The 22,231-nt window shown below is 38.5% G+C and overlaps 2 protein-coding genes across 2 annotated transcripts; one reads left to right on the forward strand and one right to left on the reverse strand.

Annotated features, from left to right (window-relative positions):
• Nucleotides 1-1,734: 1,734 nt before the first annotated feature.
• Nucleotides 1,735-16,272, reverse strand: retreg1 (reticulophagy regulator 1). Its single transcript, XM_027133604.2, has 9 exons — nucleotides 16,036-16,272; nucleotides 15,094-15,200; nucleotides 14,696-14,726; nucleotides 5,669-5,795; nucleotides 5,174-5,258; nucleotides 4,847-4,969; nucleotides 4,642-4,712; nucleotides 4,434-4,557; nucleotides 1,735-3,871 (listed from the first exon to the last, which is right to left on the reverse strand). The coding sequence occupies exons 1-9, from the start codon at nucleotides 16,182-16,184 to the stop codon at nucleotides 3,438-3,440; spliced, it is 1,251 nt and encodes a 416-aa protein (XP_026989405.1). The 5' UTR covers nucleotides 16,185-16,272; the 3' UTR covers nucleotides 1,735-3,437.
• Nucleotides 16,273-20,455: 4,183 nt separating this feature from the next.
• Nucleotides 20,456-21,909, forward strand: rnf182 (ring finger protein 182). Its single transcript, XM_027133777.2, has one exon. The coding sequence runs from the start codon at nucleotides 20,826-20,828 to the stop codon at nucleotides 21,552-21,554; it is 729 nt and encodes a 242-aa protein (XP_026989578.2). The 5' UTR covers nucleotides 20,456-20,825; the 3' UTR covers nucleotides 21,555-21,909.
• Nucleotides 21,910-22,231: the final 322 nt, after the last annotated feature.

The raw sequence follows: 22,231 nt of genomic DNA on the forward strand, positions 1-22,231 counted from the left end.
GTTTGCATGTTCTTCCCGTGCCTCGGGGGTTCCCTCCGGGTACTCTGGTTTCCTCCCCTGGTCCAAAGACACGCATGGTAGGTTGATTGGCATCTCTGGAAAATTGTCTGTAGTGTGTGAGTGAATGAGAGTGTGTGTGTGTGCGCCCTGCGATGGGTTGGCACTTCGTCCAGGGTGTATCCTGCCTCGATGCCGATGACGCCTGAGATAGGCTCCCCGTGACCCAAGAAGTTCGAATAAGCCGTAGAAAATGAATGAATGAATGAATGAAAATACTAGATAATATTTAAAGGTCCCTTTGGCAGTATTTTTCACTTGCTAAAATTGCATTTTGCAGCAGCGAGACTTTTCAGGAAAGAATTCTCTGAAGAACCATTGACTCTAAAAAAAAAACCTTTGAGGAATCGTGTAAAATTTCACAGTTATTCCAAACAATTTATTCCAGAATAAAGAAGCAGTAACGGTCGGTTTAATCATACTCGTGTCTCTCTTTTTACACACTAACCCCAGAAATCCGGATTCTCGTGCTGAGCAGATCTGTGTGGCATATGGTGTGTTGCTTCTGTGGTTTTGGCCTTAGGCTAGTTACTGCACTACATTGCAACATTCACTTAGCAAAGAGATGTGATGGTTACGGGTGCAGTAAAAGCAACTCCTGCTGTGTCTGATGCAACAGTTTGGACTTTAGCGATTCAGCAATGGCAGCAGGTTTTCCTCATAATTGATTCAGTGTGTTGTTTGGCTCCTGACACTCACTAATGTGCCTCACAGCGTAAAAGCGTTAAAAGTATTCTACCGAATATCCTAAACATCTTGAGTGATTTCACTTAAAATACACAGCTTCTATAATCATGACATTAAGATAATATCTCGATATCTTAAGTAAATGATTATGGTTAACATCATACACTCTCAGAAAAAGGTGTGAAACTGTACTGTTGCTGGATTGGTACCATAAAGGTGATGTGTTTTGTACATTTAGCATGTAGGCCGATAGAGCTTGTTAATCCCAGACATTTACTCATTAACTGATATCAACTATAATCTGTAAATTAGAGTGTGCAAGGAAATTTAAAATAATCCAAAAATTAAGCACATGCATATTCAATAATGATACAATATAGTATTGGATATACAGTAAGTATAAACTACTATACAGGGTTCTGAGTAAATGTGAAAAGCAACAGTGTATTAATTGTTCATAGCTAACGTTTACCTATTATCAGGAAAATGTTCAAAATAGACACATAGTTGGACTTGATTCAATTGGACACCCCAGCAACAACAAAACCATGTTATTACTGTAAGTGCATACATTTTAAAGTACACAAAAGTTTCTATTAGGACACTTAATTCAGTTTATTTAACAAAAGTCAGAGCTGCACTGGTTATGAACACATGATTGTGTCTACAAGTCACTCGAAGTTCATTCATCAGAAACCGCTTTATAGGAACCAAGGGCAGTCCCATGAATGCTAAGAACAAGGTGGGAGTGTATGGATAGGAAACCAGTACATCACACTTACTGAAACCATGAAGGCATCTAGAGGAATATGAAAACATTAAGTTGGATACAACATACTATTTCATTTGTATGCAGTAGCTTTTACTGCCCCCTGCTGCTTAAGAACAGAACAGCAATTTAGGTAAACATCTGCTTCTAGCCTTAGGTTAAAAATTGATGACTCAGCTGATGACCAAGCACGTTGAGCCAGAACACAGGAAAGACACAGCTAACTTTAAATCTTTATATTTTAATCCCATTCTTGTAAGATCATTTACATACAGCTATATTTCATGTTCTTTCATTCTGACACACAGTTCACACAGGCATAATATGTATGTGAAGTAATCTATCAGGCGAGAAGAAAGAAAGAAAGAAAGAAATAGTACATTCAGTTGCATTTGGAATTACACTGACACTGAAACAAATGATTTTTTTTTTTGAATGATGATCATAATAATCACAATAGAAAAGTAGATATTGAGTAACTGTTACTGGAATAATATAGGCTGCTTACATTATTTCATAGTACAGTTCATAGTACATTTAGAAAGTCATTTTAGATAGACGTAACGAACTTCATTGAGTAATGATTAAATCCTCAGTGGATATAATGAGGCATCATTTTCCTGTTGTTTCTTTAATCCGTCTCTACTTTCCTTCGACCTCAGAACAGTCACCGATTGGCTGATTAGAAAACTTCATGACTGTATAGAGGTGTTCCTAATAAAGTGGACAGTGCATGTGTGTGTGTGTGTGTGTGTGTATGTATGTGAGTGTGTGTGTGGTGTGTGTGTGTGCACTCCAAATAGTTTCATTTACTTAAAACTGTTATGCTCAGTGTCAGTGTGCTCTAAGTAAGGTGCAAATACAAATAAAAAGATTTTTCATGCACACTCTAGTACTGAGACCTCCAGCTCCAAAACAAGGTTTAATTTAAAAAAAATAAAATAAATACAACACCTAAAAATATAATAGGCAACATAACATTTATCTGCTTGAGTTACAGATAAAAAGTTTTTTTTTTTTGGTAATGATGTAGTTATTCATGTGGAAACCCTCATGACGTGTCTTATTTTGTTAGAGGCCTTGTGTCTTTGGCCTTTGAGCTGTGTATTCTATTAGGAAAGAAGGTGCTGAGAGGAGAAGATCTGCACATCCCTCATTGACTACTATAGTAGGTAGCAGCATAATGAGACTCACTCTCACTTTGTCTCTCTCACTCTCACTGTGTCTCTGTCTGTCTCTGTCTCTCTCTGTCTCTCGAACTATAACGAACTACATTCTGTTAAATTGGCATCCCAAGTAAAAAGGAAGTCTGAAAGTGATGTCACTGTGAATTGAACATGTAATTCATTGGGGGGAAAAACCTGGTATAACCGATTGTACCACATTTTTAAAATGTTTTTTTAAACTACTTTGTTTAGATATTTGTTTGGATTGATTTGGTGTCTAATGTATTACAACATCACTCTTGGCCATAGTTTTACACTGAATATAACCAATTGAATTCAACCCGATAGAAATATAACCAATAAAGAAAATTCACAAAACAAATGTTTTAGATCACAAATCCATACAAACAAATGACAAAAGTTTCTTTTTTTAAAGAAAGATCAAGCCTGAAAATCAAATAAAATTTCTTTTAAAATGGGGACCAGACTTGGGATTTCTTTTAAAAGGGGGCCCATGTAAATACATGAAGAAGATATAAAAAAATAAAGCAGAAACTGCAAGTATCAAAACCTCACAGAGCAGTGTACAAGAAGCATCCTTCCTCTATGTATTTGGAATTTACTGCAAGGTGATTTAATTGAAAAATTGTAACGTTAAAATATAAAATAAAATGGAATACCGTCATTAATCTGGACCTTCCCCAGTCTCTAGGACTGTTTTATGCTCACGCTTCTGAACCATTACAAAGATGTTGTCATTACTGGTGCCCAAGCAGTTTGGAGAAAAATCCGGCATTTTTAGTATGTTTGGACTGAAGTTTACCACTCACTTTCTCCAAGCCCAGCTCACCCTCCAGATGTTCAAGCTCGGACTGGTCCAGCAATTCAAAGTCCTCAGCCTCACTGTCTGTGTTGTCAGCAATCGCTGACTCCAGCTTTTCTTGTATGGCAGAAGTGACTGCAGCTGTGATGGTGTTCTCGGCCATCCTTTGTAGAAGTCCAAAAGCTTGAGTCGCTGCAGCGTCATCCACTCCACCTGTCCCTTGAGCAACTCTGTGCTGGGGGACGTACATGATGGGCAAGCCGATGCTCAGGTCCTCATCATCCCCGTTTGTCCCTGTGCCGTTATCCACGGAGGGAAATTCAGTGAGGCCACTTGAGAACACTTCCTCTTCGCTGCGATGATCTAGATCTAAATCAGAGGAAAGTTTCCTTTACACCTATTTTATCGCTTTATTCAGATACTAGTTTTGCCATGCCCTATAACTCTTACCCTGCATTCACACATCAGTATAGGATTTTCTTTTGTTTAATTCAAAAACACCCATTTGACCATAAATAAGATGTCCTTCCACTAAACATCTATGTATTTCCACTAGAAGTTTGGTTAGTTTCATTAGCTAGGAACATATATTTCTGGAACCAAAAACATGCATGTTTATACATGTTGGGAAAACAAGTGTCCAAATATCCACCGATTGCCATTTGCATTGCATTCTTCTCGCAGTTAAAATATGCTTAACTTTTTCCACATTGGTCCACTAGTCAGAATTAACATTAATTCTGCGTTAAAGCTAAAAAATATCTTATTGTTAATAATAAACTAATCTCTTACAGTTAAAAGGTAACGATTGTCAATATTCAGTCGTTAGCTGCTTATCCACACTTTTGTAAGCAAGGTGTTTCCTTTTATCTGCAACAGCACAGAAAACATAGAACTCCATATAGGAAACTAACAGGACAGACAAGCTCACCCTCTGAGTTCTCTGTCTGAGGTGTGTGTCCCTCTGATAAGTTAAAGGTGCCGTTATCAGTCCACGTTACTTCAGAGGCTTCTGTGTCTGATACAGACAGCTCCCTGCACACCGTGGAGTCCAGCTATAACAAAGCATCTGCATCAGTTCCCCTATCGATTCACATTCAAAAGGCTGCCAAGAGGAAAGTAAGTAAAAATTCACCCACCTTAGGGAACATTGAGGACAGATCGGCTTCAATGCTTTCTTTCTCAGCCTCTGCTTGGAGCAATCGCTTTTCTGGGTTAGAGAAAAAACAAATAACTGCAATTCTCATTTGCCACCATCAGTTACTATGAATGAAGATAAATCTCTTGTGCTTGTATAATGTGCTGTATATGTTCTGGTTAATCAGATAGAACAAACTTGTTTACCATGATTCTCTTTAATCTTTTGCAGGAAGTGCCCCACTCCAAAGTTCAGTTTCTGCAGAACTGGTTCCAGCCACAACCCTAATTCATGTGTTGACACTAGAGGCCACAGGAAAATGCCTAGCACTGAGGCAAATAGATAAACAGAACAATAACACACATCACAGTCTGCAGGAATAGAAAAAAAACGAAGAAACCTTTCCAAAGTCAGCCATGTAAATCTGCTATTCAAATATACTGCACATCTTTATCACTAGCAGTTCTTTTCATGAGGATCAACAACAAACCATCTGTATTCAAACAATTAGTGAGTAACTCAGATGCACTTACCTATAATATATGAAATAACGACTCCTGGAATGTAATTGCCCAGTATGGCTAGGCAAAAGCACAAACTACATACCAGGAGACAAAACTGCAACAAGAAACAAAGGCAGGATCTTAATATTATATTTCTGCTGCATAACAAACATATTCAATTCAACTCAAGTTTATTTGTTTAGCACTTTTTACAATTGACATTGTCTCAAAGCAGCTTTAAGAATAATATAAAGATTAATAGAAAAATTTAAGATTAATATTAGATATATTTAATGTGTATGTATTTATCCCCAATGAGCAAGTCTGAGGTGACTCAGGTGACTGTGGGGAGGAAAAACTCCCTTAGATGGTAAGGAAGAAACCTTGAGAGGAACCAGACACAAAGGGGAACCTCATCCTCATATAGGTGACACCGGAGGGTGTGATTATAAATACATTCATACAGTCTAACAAACGACACAAAAGTCTAACATATCCATCGTTCAATATTAGCTATGCCGTCACCTTGCCCGGATTCTGCTGTTTGAAAGACGACATCTCCTTAAGGAACAGCTTGATACTTATCCAGCAGTCTGTAAGCTGAGCTTCTGCCCCAGACCTGCTCTCCTGACTGGAATCCACCAGCTCCCAACTGCAGTCAGAAAACCAATGTGTTGCTTAATAGTCTCATCGCATTAAAAAAAACAGGGCAAATAGCATTAATGTTAAATTAATTAGTAGCATGCTATTTCACAACTTACAGCAGTATAACTGAATTCATGACTTACTTACTCTCAGAAGTTGCTATTAAAGATATAGTTTGAGGCCTTTTTTAAAATAAGCATCTTAGATCTTCATACTTTCTTCTTTTTTCCCCCGTTACTTGTTACTTTCCTCTATAAGATTGTAGTTCAACTACCATCACAGTAGCTCCTCATTAACTGGATTCATGGAATTCCTTCCTTGTTAATACTGATTATTAACATGTCTTTGAAACATGTTTTTCACATGTAACATTATGCCATGATGCATGTCGTTGGCTGAAAGATTTAGGGTTTCTCATACAAAATGTACCTTGAACATAACTATTTCCAGAAATTGTGTAGTTTTCTTACTACCACTGAAATCTACTAAATAAAGAAATACTGGGAGCAACAAATGAACTTAAAACTCTGTGTGTGTGTGTGTGTGTGTGTGTGTGTGTGTGTGTGTGTGTGTGTGTGTGTGTGTGTGTGTGTGTGTGTGGAGGGAAAGTATATGGCAATATATGACAATCCACCATCAGCTGGTTTCACCTCCTATAGCTTCAAGAGTTATATGTCTGGCTAGTATTAGCATGGTGGCTGGTGTGAGTATATATTAAAATCCAGGTAGTCAATGCAGTGTATTTTGTGGTAATGGATCATAACCAAATAACACTATGTTTTCAGCAAAACTGGATGTTTCAGACAAATGTCCTTCATCAGCTGAGCATGGAAACGCCTTCTCAATTTGTGGGAGGTGAAACTTATTTGTGGGGTTTCCACACATATGAGTGTGATGCTCTGTGATTAAGGTTATGAGTTCAAATCCCAGAACCACCAAGATGCCACTGCTTGGCCTCTGAGTAGGGGCCTTATCCCTAAACTGCTCATTAGTATAACTATAATAAGTGTAAGTCACTCAGGATAAGGGCAAATGTAAATGCTTTCCCAAACTGCTGACACCGATTTTACAATTGTATAAAATGTGTAATATTCCAGTACAAAGCCTTCCCAAATAGAAGAGGAGCAAAGGAAGGAAAAACCATCGAATGAGATGTTCACCACGATACAGGGGTATGCTGGTTAGGAAATAATTTTGCTGGGTATAGAACTAAAAAAAATCACTACTGAGGATGATTTCTAATTCAGTAGGGTCCAAGACACCTAGAGAAGTTTTAGGAATCCATTTTAAATCATATGTTTAAGAGCAAACTTTCAGATGTTTTATTAAGTTGTTAGGGGCCTGAATCGAAACAGTGTGCATAAATGCCTTCGTGTTTAACACACAATATTCAATTAAACACATTTTCAAGCCAACATTTTCAAGATGGTTACAGATAACTACGATGGGTAAGTGTTCTTCGGAAATCTGAGGAACTCTTTGCAATGCCTATTTAATCTCATATATGTAGTCTATCATGTCTTTAAATATCAATGAAGGTGGACTGCTAACTAATTCAACAGGCTTAGCTTGCTAGTTAGCTAAAATGTAAGTTTGCTGTAACAAACCTATATAGTTCTAAAACCAAAAAACAGTTATTTTTACAAGGTGAAAAGCAAGAAAGAAAACAATTGCATAATATAACTTTTGAAACTACTCAAATATTTATAATGGATGTGTAATGAAGTGATACATATCAATGTTTTGAAAGGGGCTCATACATTTCTGCTGCTAAACCATGAAAGCATTAACATTTAAAATATAACTGTAACCCTTTTTTAGACTACCAAAGCCTATCCTTACTCTTCTACTACATACCTTACCCTATTAGTTTCAGTGTAGTAGCTGATTACTAGTAGCTATGTTATCCAATCATTTGAATAACAAGGTATTATGACACTGAGACAGAGCACAAAAGAAGTTCAAAATTCAAATTAAAATAAAATGTCCTAAAGGAAAAACCTTAAGGAAAAGACCTACGTAAATGTCCTAAAGGAAAAAAAAGCATATAACATATTGGCATGATAACAGGTATCCAAACAGCAAACAACACCCTTCATAACTAATGTGATAATGGTCATACTAGAGATACTAACCCAAGCAAATGTGGATTCTCACGATTAGTCGAAAACCTGGGTACTTGGCGTTATGAGACACTTCCATGAAATGTAACCCACATGTCTCTCATCGTGTCCCAAACCAAAACACCAAATGGACGCAATTTTCTGTGAAATTGATCACATGCAGTCAAACGGCAGGTGTGACTATGAAGCAATGTGGCTCACATTAGCATTTCACCATCTACAGGCAGGCTTGCACAGCACTACATAAGCTCTGGTGCCAGAAAAGATGGCTTGCCCAATACAGGCCAAGCTTCAATGACGTGTGATTCCTACATGATCCAAAGCAGCTTGTAAAAGTGTTAGTGGGAGTCATGTTTCGTTACAAGGAAACGGCAGTTCGAGATAGCCGCCTCGTCCCTGCTGCCACGTGCTGACTTGTAATCAACACACTGCAAAATATATATCATACCAACAACTTTAACTATAAAAAGTTTGAATTAACTTGCTTAAATCTGATAACTGAATAGACAGAAGTGACTAAATACAAGCAGCTGTCTCCTATACTAATCTTTACATCAACATTGAAAGCAACACGTCTGAGAATTTAACAAGCCTAGTGACAGGAGGTAAAAATAGCATGAAAGCAACAGCTGACAAATGTGGAGAATGGCACTGAAAACACTACAACCTTTGCTTATCTCGCAGACCACAGAGCACACTGTTTTCTGTCATCACAATAGATAGGTTAACTAGTACAACGCAAATAGATGATGCTTCTAACACACAAACAAAAGCTAATGCTAGAAGTTTCCGCTAACGATTCAAGGGAATCGAGCAAGTAATTGTAACTAAACTAAATCTCCTACCCCGGTCATTGTATGACCGGTACGTCATGGAGAGAGCATGGTCTCTTGTTGATCTGGTGAAGCTTTCTAAAAATGGGCTGGATGTAATGAAGTACAGATATTTAATATGTTATCATTTCTATATAAAGTGTCACAAAAAAAAACATTTTAGCTCCTACGGTATTATAAAAACAATTAAATATATATAAAAATAAAAACTTCAATAAAAATAAAAAATAAATAAATATTTTTAAAAATTAAATAAATATAAAAACTTCATTACCAACAAGTATTAACAAGTATATGTTGTCCTTCGTTAAAAAATTACAACACATTTTAAAATTTGCTATTAGCATTAGATTATGTGGAACATCCACCCAACAAGTCTCTGTGAATAACTTACAATAGAAATGATAACATATTATTCACTGACAATAGAAGTTAATTTGTAGCCATTTTTCTCATAAACTGATAGACAGCCATTTTACCTTAACCCTGATCCAAGATTTTCCTCCATCATCTCTCAGACTGTGACCAAGACGTTGTGTAGAAGTTGTGTTCTGAGCTCTGGGTATAAATACAGCCTAGGTTAAAGGTTTAGGGCTCTGTGACATGCTATGGTACTTTTCATGCCACCCCAAGCCACAGCTACCACTGTTTATGTGGAGCAATACCCCAGCTTTACTATTTCCACCAGGCTGGTCTAAAAATAGCACAGCCCATCAGACGGAGGAAGACGTGCTGCTTGTCGTGTGACACACACGCGACACACATGCCTAACATAGCCCCCATATACAACTTGTGAGAAAAATGGATAAAATTTTGCTTTTCTGTATGTTGTACCACGTATGACCTGCCTTATGTATGTAGTGTGTGTGGTGTCGCTTATGTGTGTCACATATTATATTTAGTGTATTATACCATTCTTAGAAATTACACAAGGGCTATTTTAGTTGCCATTTTAAAGGGATACATAGTTACTACAATAGCTCATGAGAATAAATGGCCTTTTTATATGTTCCATTTACAAAAAAATCTAAATCGAGTCATGCCATGGCACACACCATGTTCATCGTTATTTTAATCTACGTGACACAAGCTGGCCATATGAGTCTGACAACTGCAGTGATCATGAGCAAGCAGTTAGTATCTGTTTCACACTGCTCACTTAGCCTTCCACAAATCAAGAACTACATTATACAGCCACGCCGTTTACTGATTTAGTACAATGGCTTCTGATTGGTGGGAGTGAGAAGTGAGAAGTTAGAGTCAGGTTAGTAACCAAGTGCAAGCAGTTCTTAGAGCAAAGAAATAGTAGCGTCATCAGAGCCATCACACATGCCGCATGCTGACAGACAAATACAGGTCTCTAATTTCACAACACTTTTGCATCTAGAACAAACATTCTACAAAATCATTAGTACCGAATAAGTGTTTGGAAGAAGGAAATGCTCTCAGGCTGCTTATATTCTAATGCACTGCTTTTCAAAACCCTTTAACTATAAAATTCCACATACTACAGACTGACTATTTATTCATTTACTGGACACATTAAGTCAAGTTGATGTTATTTATAGGCTTTTTTATTTATTTGGAAGTGTAGATTAACTCGGTTCTTGTGAACAGTATAATCAGATACCGAATATAAAAACGAAATAATAAATATAACTAACTATAAATAACTTTGAAACTTGCAGGTTGTAATATGTACAACAGCACGTAGATCCACTTTGCATGTTTTCCCTGTGTAGGTCAAGGAATGACTGACATGAAGCTTGACTATGCTCCACTTCTCTTTTGGCCAATCATCATGCTGTCGAGGACTAGCTGCAAAATTAAAGTTCAGCCAGAAGTGCTTGGGAAGAGAGGCCTCCAGTCATGCTTTTGGTTACACACACTTTTAGCCATTGGTTAGCATGAGTACCACACACACACACACACACACACACACACAAACACTTAGACCCACACCCTCAAACACACGCACACACGTCTTTTGTATTTTGGGGGTCTGCACAAGGAAGTTGAGGCGTGCCTACTCACTACAAACTTCTCACTATGTAGGAACATCCTTTGTCCAAACACCTTAGTGTAAGATGTACAGTACAGTAAGATGTAGGCAACAATGGCTGTTAATGGAAATGCGAGTTTAGACTTTTTTGAGTTCCTTTTGATTTCAGTTAGAAAACTAATGTTTCACTTTAAGGAAACTTGTTTTTGGTTTTTGGTTGTTGTTGTTGTTGTTGTTGAAGACTGTTTAATGTTTTAGGCATTGTGTCACACATTCTTTTCTGTTGACCAGCCATATGCCAATAAAAAAAAAGGGCTCTGTATATACATTAAACGTAATGAGACACATTCCTCTGGTGTGTGTGAAATTCTATTGATTGCTGGTTGTCTGCTCCCATAAACTGTTGGACAGTAAAATGTTACAGGCCCCATTTAACCCTAGACATTAACCAGGGTACATAATTGTTGTTATGTCTACCACTGTATCTAATTTAAAAAATGATAGACCCCTGGGTTGTGCTTCCGGGAGCCCAAATTATGAACCACGGTTCAAAATAAATAACCAGGTTAAAAGAATCAGGTTAAAATGGAAAACAGTGTAAATTCATATTATTGCTAGAATTGGATGCCATATTTAAAAGTAGTGACAGTAAACCTTACAAAACCTTTTGTGAAAATGAATAAAAAATAAAATGGTCCAAAAAAAGACTGAACTCTCTTATGTGTCAGTTATTTATAATTGGTTAACAGACTCAGAATCTGTGCATACAAACCCACCTACACCACCCACCCCACCCATCCCAACCCCAAACAAGAAAGAACTTTTCTAACTGAGACTGTGATGGGGGAGCAGAGGTTTCAGGTTTGTTTACCATTACACGACTTTGGCCAACAGAGGGGGCTGTTTGTTATAGAAGTGTTATCATCTTCTCACACTCATTTGAATGGAAGCCTTTATTATCACCATGCATACATTACAGCACAGTGTACTTCTTTCTTCACATACCCCAACTTTGGAGGTTGGGGTCAGAGCACAAGGACAGCTATGATACAGCACCCCTGTAGCAATAAGGGTTAAGGGCCTTGCTCTAGGGCCCAACAGTGGCAGTTTGAACCCAGCCTACCATTCAACAACCCAGAGCCTTAAACACTTGAGCCACCACTGCCCTCTTTTTTTTCCTTACTTACTCCTTGCTTACTTACAGCCCACTTATTGTGTTTTATAATAATTCTGAATCAAATATATATATATATATATATAACTAAGCCTATTCATAATCAATTCTACGTTTTAATTTTTCAGGGCCTAAATAACGATTGCTTTGTCCTCACCAATAACCTCAGATGATAACAAAAATACACAAATTTCAATATGTATTCATTTTTCCCCAAAACCTAAAGCAATTTTCAGAAACCAGGTGGGAAAGAAAATAACTCTATTAACTCAGTAAGAATGTAGAACAACTTTGTCTCAGTTCATTGATTTTTGATACCATTCATTTATGCACAGCCTGACTATAATCTTGCCACAGCATCGATCACAGCATCCTGATCACAGCATCCTTATTTTTGACCCAGCTGAACAGATAGCCTCATGTTTGTCTCAAGAATATGATAAAAATAAAAATGATTTGCCAAACAAGCCCAAATCATCTTCCATCTGCTACAATGTTTGAATGTTGGTTTGAAGTGTTTTGTGATTGTTTTTACCAAACGTGGTGCTGTGCATGATGTTCAAGTATCTCCATCTTTTGATCTCATCAATTCAAAATCTATTATTCAAGAACATTTCTGGTTTGTTCGGGTGCAGTTTTGGTCATTTAAGTCATGCTGCTGTATTCTATATTCTATATGTTTGGAGAGATCACATGATGTAGCTCTTGGGGTTTTCTCTGAGCATTAAACAGTGTGACATTGGACTGAATCTGCTGGGACACCCACTCATGGGAAGATTGGCAACTATGTTGATGGTTTGTAAGAAATCCTTCATATTGTAGAATGGGGAATTGTTTAGTGGCCTTATAACACTTCCTGGATTGATGAGTAACAACATTTGCTTCTTATAAAGACACACCTGACTGCTCCAGGACACCAAACTGCCCAAAAGTCTGTTTATAGAGGCAATAAAATGCAATTCTGTTGATTTTATTAGTAACAGCTGGCTGATGATTACTATGTAAGAGCCTGGAAATAGGAAAGATGTTGTTTTAGATTTGAGGGGAGGTGGTGGTGGTGGTGGGGTATAAATGCAAATTAACATCTGCTGTGTCTTTTGGTCACTGTCATTGTTATTGAGGCCTTGATCACGTCATAGATAGATAGATAGATAGATAGATAGATAGATAGATAGATAGATAGATAGATAGATAGATAGATAGATAGATAGATAGATAGATAGATAGATAGATAGATAGATAGATAGAAATTAAGGGTGTGTCAATTCTTTTTCCCATGACTATATAAGGACTGGTCCATTTAACTTTTTCTTCTTACTTTCAAATTAACATTTAATATAGATTATTTTGGCCAAAAGGAATACAAAACAGTAATATGTGTGTGTCATGAATATTTTATCCAGAAATTACAGACATAATATGTAGATGCTATAAGAGTGGTTACAATGGTAACCTACTCTATCGAAACTCTTGCTTTGAACATGCAAGCAACCTGTTGGACATGATAAGAGAGTAGGTAAGGAGTTTGGGAGAACAGAAACCAACTATTAGGAGTGACAACAACAGTTAGAGCCTGACTGAGATCAACAGTGGTGTGTAAATACAGCTCGAAGGCTGAAGCAACATAGCAGCTGTGGAGAAGGCTCGGCTTTAAAAAGGCTACCCCCCATAAACACTATGCTGAGAATTACTGTGCTGGCATCATCCCAACTGCAGTACAACGGTAACACTGGACTTGTTTTTATCGTAAGTCTATAAAAAATAACAGGGAAAGAGTTGCCACAGTGAAGGTCCAGGCAACAGGATCTTACATAATGGTGAACTGAAGGCTGGCCATTAGCAGCATTGGATAAACTCAAGTCTCTTCTTAATCAAATATCCTTAATAAATGTATTAATATATGTGTGATTTTAAACCCGTGTGTATAGAGACTGATTACAGAGAAATTTGAATGGCATAGTTTGTTCACGCATGCTTGTATCAGTATGAGAGGTCAGTTATATTGATAAAAAGGGTGTGATAAATTACTGTGTAAAAGTATACACACCCAAGATTTTTATATGAATTCTGTAAGAATGTAAAGGAACTTAAAATTAATATGTTATTTGGAATAAACAGAACTTTCTATTTGGTAGGAAATTAGCAGAAAATAAAAATATAGGGTACGATTTAAAAACGGTCCTAATTGAGAGAGAGAGAGAGAGAGAGAGAGAGAGAGAGAGAGAGAGAGAGAGAGAGAGAGAGAGCCTTTCATGTTCCCCATGCCCAGTTGGGATTTAAATTTAATCCAGATAAAAGGTATGAATATTTGTAGCAGAAACCTATCTATAAATATAGAGGCACTGCATCACACCTACAATTTTATCTTGTATATTCTGTGTATTGTGTAAAGGAAGTGACAATAATTAATTTACTTATAAAATGTTTATATAAAAAGTTTCAATCTTCAGCTCTTCATTTTATTATTTCTAATTAAGTGAATTGTGTGTTTGTTTATTAAAAGAATAAACAGAATATGCATATCAGAATATTGATATGAGGAAAGCTGTATTATTGCGTTGTGTGTTGCAAGGATCTTGCTGGAATTAAACCCAGAACACACAACCCAGTAACATAGGTTCACATGACTGACTTTATGGCTTGCTGGTATTCAGTAATACTAATAAGCGCCATCTACTGGTTAGTCATCTAGTTGCATAAAAAGACAAGAAAAACTGGAATGGTAACATACTGGAAATGAAAACAGCAATGCATGTGGCTTAAAGGTTAACATACCTGCCTGTCATACTCCTCCATAAACTGGATCCTAATAGAAAAAGGATGAACAAATGTTAGGTTAAACCTGTCAATACCATGTTATCAGTATGCGCACAATTATTATCATGGCACAGTGTTTGCATTCAACCCATAATAAACTAAGGATCTATCGATCGGGTGACCTTTCCATCATTTTTAACTGCCATCATGGGTGGATCATAGCTCATTCAAATAACTTTGATAATTGCATTAATTACACTGATGTATCTTATAGCATATTGGTCAGGTAATACTGCTGCCCATGTCTTATGTAGTGACATGTATGCTTGCTTTTGTGTTATTACACATTGTTACAAATTATATAAATATTCTCTATCGGTGAAGTTTAAGGACTGTATTAAAAGGGTGATCCATACCTTTTGACCTGGAAAGGGCTATGTCCTTCAGCAACTGTACCAGCAGCAATAGAAGCAGACACAAGCAGAGAAGACAAACCACTCGGAATGGACTAAAGGACACAAAACTGCATAGGGGAAAAACAAACAATGGGGTTGTTTATTTTTTCAGTTAACTCATGATGTGGATTTAATGCATTTAATGCACGTCACTGCTTTTACAATAACGTACATACTGGGTGAAACGTCTAAAGCCCTTTGAGGTATGAAACAGTAGATAGACTTTGTGGCTATTTGCCCTGTTCAACTCAGGACAAAGTGAATAATTTCCAGTGTTTTTAAATCCAGGCCACGGCTTACTTACAAGAAGAAATGACCCTTTCAAGGTATTTGGTTAAATCCAAACGAGGAAGCACTCACAAGGCTTGTTAAATCTCTATAGTTATAAATGATGATGATGATTATGATGATGATTATTATTATTATTATTATTATTATTATTATTATTATTAAGTGGAAATATAAATGATTAATAATATGCAAGTAAAGGAAAAACCTGGCTTCATCTGATCTACACTGTACAAACAGGATGAAGAAAATGAAACAGGGAAAATACAAGTGCACTGACCAACCATTCAAGACAGCACTGCTTCCAACAGGAAAATATAGAAAAAATGTACTACATAATAATGGACATAAGTGCATTATCTATTCTGAACAGGTTCTGTTCCAGCCCAGTAGCATGACTTGGACAGAATAACCCACTGCAGCACTAGACAGGCCTGAGTGAAGATAACGCATACATATATGACAAAGAGTTACAAATAAATAAATACAATCGGAGATGCATTTGGATTTGACACGTCAGACGCACGTGAGCAGTGCGGGTTTGGCTATAACACAACAAATAGACATTTAAGTCTCACGTGAGGGGAAAAAAAACAGCTGCGTCACCGCTCTCACCAGAACACGACGTTTGTCGCTACAAAGGTGGCGCAAGTCTTCATCGGTCTTTTATAATTCATCAGAGTTTTTCGGCAGCACGTCGGCGGCGGGGTAATTGATGAGGGCCTCCGGGTTCCCGTAGCCTCCTGATCCGCTCTCTCAGCCATAGCGCACCCTGACTGAGCTCGCGCTCCTCCCAGCGAGCGCGTGCACCCAGAGACAGCTGCTTGAGGCTTTGTTGTTGTTCTGCCGCTGACGTCATCCCGAGACTATCACGCTTGCTCTTGGGATAGCAGTCTTCCGGCCGGCTCTGACACTCCTACTGCATTATTCAGTCATTATTTCAGTAATGCACTCACATTCAAAATCAAGTCAAGTCAAAAAGCTTTTATTGTCATTTCAACCATATATAGCTGTTACAGTACACAGTGAAATGAGACAAAGTTTCTCCAGGATCATGGTGTTACATAGAACAAAGACAGAGCAATAAGGACTTATTTAGTCCAAGATACATAAAGTGCATCTGTGTGATCTGGTGCAAACAGTGCAAGACAAAAGACAAACAAGACAGTCCAGGACAAGACAGACAGGACAGTGCAGGACACGACAAAAAAGACAGTGCAGGACAAAAGACAGTGCAGGACAAGACAAACAAGAGAATGCAGGACAAGAAAGACAGGACAGTGCAGGACAATACAAACAAGACAGACAGGACAGTGCAGGACAAGACAGACAAGACAGTGCAGGACAAGACAAACAAGACAGACAAGACAGTGCAGAACAAGACAAACAAGACAGTGCAGGACAAGACAGACAGGACGGTGCAGGACAAAAGACAGTGCAAACAAAAAATACAAGACATTACACAAAAGACAACACACAAAAGACAATAAACAGAAACAGCACCAACCAGTGTAAATACTGTATGTTCAGACAATATTGTGTGTGCAGAAATACTGGAATGAACACAGTATGATAGCAGCAGTTACCTGAGAAATTGTACAGTATCGTGCAAAACAGCAAACGATTGAAATGTGAGACAGAAAAAAAAGCAAAAAAACAGTGTGCAAAAAACAGCATGTAAACAGATTGATGGATGTATATTAGAAGTGTGTGTATTTGGTGTAGGTCTGTGCGGTCCATACAGTTGATGTGCATGTGTGTGTTGTGCTCAGTATGGTTCAGTTATTAATAAGTCTGATGACTTGTGGGAAGAAACTGTTATACAGTCTGGTCTTGAGGGCCCGAATGCTTCGGTAACTTTTTCCAAATGGCAAGAGGGTGAAGAGTGTGTGTGAGGGGTGTGTGGGGTCACACAATGCTGTTGGCTTTGCAGATGCAGCGTGTGGTGTAAATGTCTATGATAGGGGGAAGAGAGACTCCAATGAGCTTCTCAGCTGTCCTCACTATACACTGCAGGGTCTTGCGATCCAATATGGTGCAGTTCCCAAACTAGACGGTGATGCAGCTGCTCAGAATGCTCTTAATGCTCCCTCTGTAAAAAGTAGCGAGCATGGGGGGAGGGAGATGTGTTCTTTGTAAGAAGTAGAGGCACTGCTGGGCTTTCTTGGTGATGGAGCTGGTGTTGATTGACCAGGGGAAGCTCTCTGCTAGATGAACACCAAGAAATTTGGTGCGCTTGACGATCTCTGCAGATGACATCGATGTTCAGCGGAGAGTGGTTGCTCTGTGCTCTCCGGAAGTCAACAACCATCTCTTTGGTTTCATTAACATTCAGAGACAGGTTGGTGGCTCTACACCAGGCAGTTAGCTTTTGCACCTCCTCTCTGTATGCTGACTCGTAGCTCTTGCTGATGAGACCCACCATGGTCGTGTCATCGGCAAACTTGATAATATGGTTTGAAACAGCAATGGACTGAGCATGCAGCCCTGAGGGGCTCTAGTGTTCAGTGTGGTGGTGTTGGAGACGCTGTTCCCGATCCGGACTGACTGAGGTCTCCCAGTCAGGAAGTCCAGGATCCAGTTGCAAAGGGAGGTGTTCAGTCCCAGCAGGCTCAGCTTCCCAATCAGGTGCTGAGGGATGATTGTATTGAATGCTGAACTAAAGTCTATGAACAGCATTCGTACTTACGTGTCTTTATTGTCCAGGTGAGTCAGGGCTAAATGAAGTACCATGGCAATGGCATTGTCCGTAGAGTAGTTTGGACGATTCGCGAACTGTAGGGGGTCCAGTGAGGGTGATAGCTGGGTCTTGATGTGCCCATGTGTGAGCTTCTTGAAGTGAGCTTCTTGAAGCACTTCATAATGATAGTCATTGAGGCAGGACACTGTAGGCATCTTTGGGATGGGGACAATGGTGGTTATCTTGAGGCAAGTAGGAGCAACAGCGCTGCTCAGGGAAATGTTGAAGATGTCAGTGAAGACATCTGTTAGCTGTTCTGCGCATTCCCTGAGCACCCTTCCAGGAATGTTGTCTGGCCCAGCAGCCTTCCATGGGTTAACTCTGCATAGAGTTCTCCTCGTGTCGGCCATGGATAGACAGAGTACCTGGTTGTTGGGGTGAGGGATGGTCTTCCTTGACGTTACGTTGTTTTGCACCTCAAACTGAGCGTAGAAGTCATTCAGCGCATCTGGGAGCGAGGCATCACTATCACAGGCAGGTGAAGCTGTCTTGTAGTTTGTGGTCCTGTATGCCCTGCCACATGCTCCGGGTGTCTCCGCTGTCCTAGAAGTGGCTGTGGATTGTCTGGGCATGTGCACACTTTGTGTCTCTGATGGTTCGGGGAAGTTTGGCCCTTGCTGTTCTTAGGGCTGCCCTGTCCCCTGTTCTGAAGGCTAGGTCTCTAGTCTTCTGCAGTGCACGCACTTTAGCAGTCATCCAAGGCTTCTTTATGTTACCTTATACACATAAACACAGTGTGTCAAAATGATGGCATGTCCATAGCTCTGTCTGCTTCTCTTTCATTTATTCCTTTATTTATTCATTCATTCAGTAACCAGAGGGTCCACACTTGAGACAAGATGGTAATTCAGCCTGGAAGGGATGCCAGTCCATTGAAGGACACCAGGCATATACACATTCACTCACTCATTCAGAACTAGGGCCAATCCCCCTACCAGCATGTTTTTGGGAAGTGGGAGGAAAGCAAAAACTAGTGAGGAGACTCATAATGTCACTATAAGAACATGCAGAGAAACTCCACACAAACAATAACACAAACTCAGGATCAGCAACATTACTTCCTGCACCACTGTGCAAACCAAGTCAGAACACATTTGTAATATTTCTTCTTTTGTAATAGCTTTCCTTACATTTTGCTAGCTGTCAATAAAAGAGTGTACTCAGAGGAAAACAGTGGCTAAAATAAATTATATAGCCCACCAAGATCTAACTAGTTTTTATTATGGATACAGATGACATCATAGTGTAATGCACTATACTATAATTGTAATATAATACTATTTCTATCCTGATCTCATTTATTTGTAAAAGCAACTGTACATTTCCTATCAGTACATTCCTATTTGTAAAAGCAACTGACAGGCTGCATTTACATTCTGTGTGTGTGTGTGTGTGTGTGTGTGTGTACATATATATATATATATATATATATATATATATATATATATATATATATATATATATATATATATATATATATATATATATACGTATATATACGCAAACCACATCTTCAGCTAGATGTTGCACCTTCCTAAACAGAATTGATCCTAAATCCTCATAGATGTGGATGCCCAGGAACTTAAAGCTTCTGTCCTGTCTGACCAGCCACTGGAGTATCATTTGCATAATTGATAATGATGTTGGAATTATGCAGATGAACACAGTCATGGGTGAACAGCGAGTAGAGCAGTGGGCTCAGCACACAGCCTTGTGGGACACCGGTATTCAAGATGAGGGTTGAGGACATGTGATTATCAAACCTTACAAGCTGAGGTCTTTTAGTTAGGAAGTCCACAATCAAAAACTAGTTTCTTAAAGCGCCCTGAGTGCAACAGGGCAGAAATCATTCAGACACTCTGAAAATTAATGCTTGGGCACTGGCAAGCCATACCTTACCTGACATACCTTATATATAGATATGCCATATTTAAAATATATTACATATTTAGAGAATAATTTTTTCTTTGAGTTTTCAGACATATCTCTAAAGAAGTAGCCAGTAATTGCAAACGTAGCTTTCCAGCTGTTATAAAATTACAGGTATATCTCATTTTGAATCATCCAGATTCAGCACAGAAGCCAGAACCAGGGAGGTATAGCCCATTACTTCTGATCAACCAGTAGTCACTGATAGTTAGCTTACTGGCTAACTATCCAGGGCAGTTTTCAGTTTCAAAATCCTGCTCTATTGTTTTAACTCCTCAGCTGTTTTCTCTGTCGATTATTAAGCAAACATTTGAGAAGATTCTTAAAATATTTTAAAATTGAAATATGTGTGGGGCGAGTGTTAATAAGAAAGGAATAACCAAAGTAGATCATGGCAGTATTAACAGTGCCAGAATGGGGCATGGTGACCATAATTGGACTGAATTTCACATGCAACAACAGGCCTGGCTAGAAAATTCCAGGCCTGATTTGACAGGACCTGCTTTGTTGTGGTTGCATTTGTTCTCTTGTGCTGTGTTAACAGTTATCCTTTCTGTGACAAGCCTCTCTCCCCAGGCTTCCACACAGAGCATGAAACTCTCCCTACATCAAACTCCCATTTTTGCCTGAGTTGGTAAAAGTTTTGCCGCAGTCTGTCTGCATATAGGTGTAGCATAGAAGCTACCTTGAGACTATGTTCCCTAGAATATGCGAAAAACGCTGAGAGAAGCAAGAGATGATGAGTGAACTACCTGAGGACGTGGTGGATGGGTTGAGCACTGAGGAACTGGAGTGTAAAATCTGCTATTGTGCTTACAATCTTTCCAGTCGGCGACCAAAAATGCTTAAGTGCTGCCATCGTTTGTGTTCCAGATGCCTGGCAAAAATCCTCAATATGGGTGAATCACCACCAAACTCAGTGGTCTGCCCTTTCTGCCGCTATGTTACTGATCTTCCTGGAGAAGCCTGTGGAAGTCTTCCAGATGACTACAACTTGTTGACTGTGCTGTCCATCCAAAACCAATACCTGAAGGGGAGCCAGAGTGAGATTTTGCTTACTCCCAGACGTTTAAATTCTCTGGTGAGTCACTCAGCATCGGCAACACCTTCGTCTCTATGCTCCAACTACGTGGTCATCGCTTTTATGGAATCACCACAGGAGTGTGCCATTTCAGCAGATCACCACTCCTCCAGCCTGGACTCCATGGCATCAGTGACACGACGCTGCACAGTGTGGAACTGTATGACGCTGCTGTGCCATGCATTGGCCATAATTTTGGTGTGGGTCGTGGGACTGTTGTACTTCAGCTCTCTGCCAACAGGAGTCTACTTAATTATCATGAAGAAGACCACTCTGGGAGTTCTGATGATCAGTCTAGTGCCTGTCAGCCTGCTCATTGTCATTATGTATGGAATGTGCCGGTGTGTGTGCCATGAGTTTTGGGACTGTTTGAGACCACCTTAAGGATCAAAACAGGGATGTCTCCTAAGAGATTGCAGCACTTTGTGGATGTACCAATAGACTTGACATGCTATTGAAAGCCTAAACTACTAAATAACTAAAGAACAAACTATTTAAGTCATATAAAATAAAGTTTTACTTTTGAATATAATTTCTAACTATCAAAGTTTATCTCTAGATTCATGTATCTTTATACCACAATGCTTATGAATTCTCAACCTGAACATGTTGATTACCTTTTTAATGGTTGTTGAATTATTTTACAACTCTGACAGCAGTTTAAATGTCAGGTTTGCTATAAATGCATGTTTTCTAATTGATAGTTATTTCTAATGTAATAGCCAATAGACAAACTGTATATGAGATGCTCTTAGACTTAATAATAAACTGATTTAAAAAGTATTTAAGAAAGTGCAGAATGTATTTAATTACACACTGCATTCTTTTTGCAAACAGTTGTGCTATAAGTAAACTTATAGCTTAGTTCTGTCACAAATAATCAGTAGCTTATAAAATATTTAAACATCCATGCAATGGTTAAAGTCACAAAGATTTTCTCTTTATTCTGATGTTTGATGCAAACAACAATTGAATAGAAATTGGCATAATGGCATGTATTTTCTTAATAAATAAATAAATACATGTATAATTTTAGCTAATTTTGTTTCCACAGAGAAAAT

The sequence above is a fragment of the Tachysurus fulvidraco genome, chromosome 1, assembly GCF_022655615.1.
Source record: "Tachysurus fulvidraco isolate hzauxx_2018 chromosome 1, HZAU_PFXX_2.0, whole genome shotgun sequence".
Classification (NCBI taxonomy): Eukaryota; Metazoa; Chordata; class Actinopteri; order Siluriformes; family Bagridae; genus Tachysurus; species Tachysurus fulvidraco.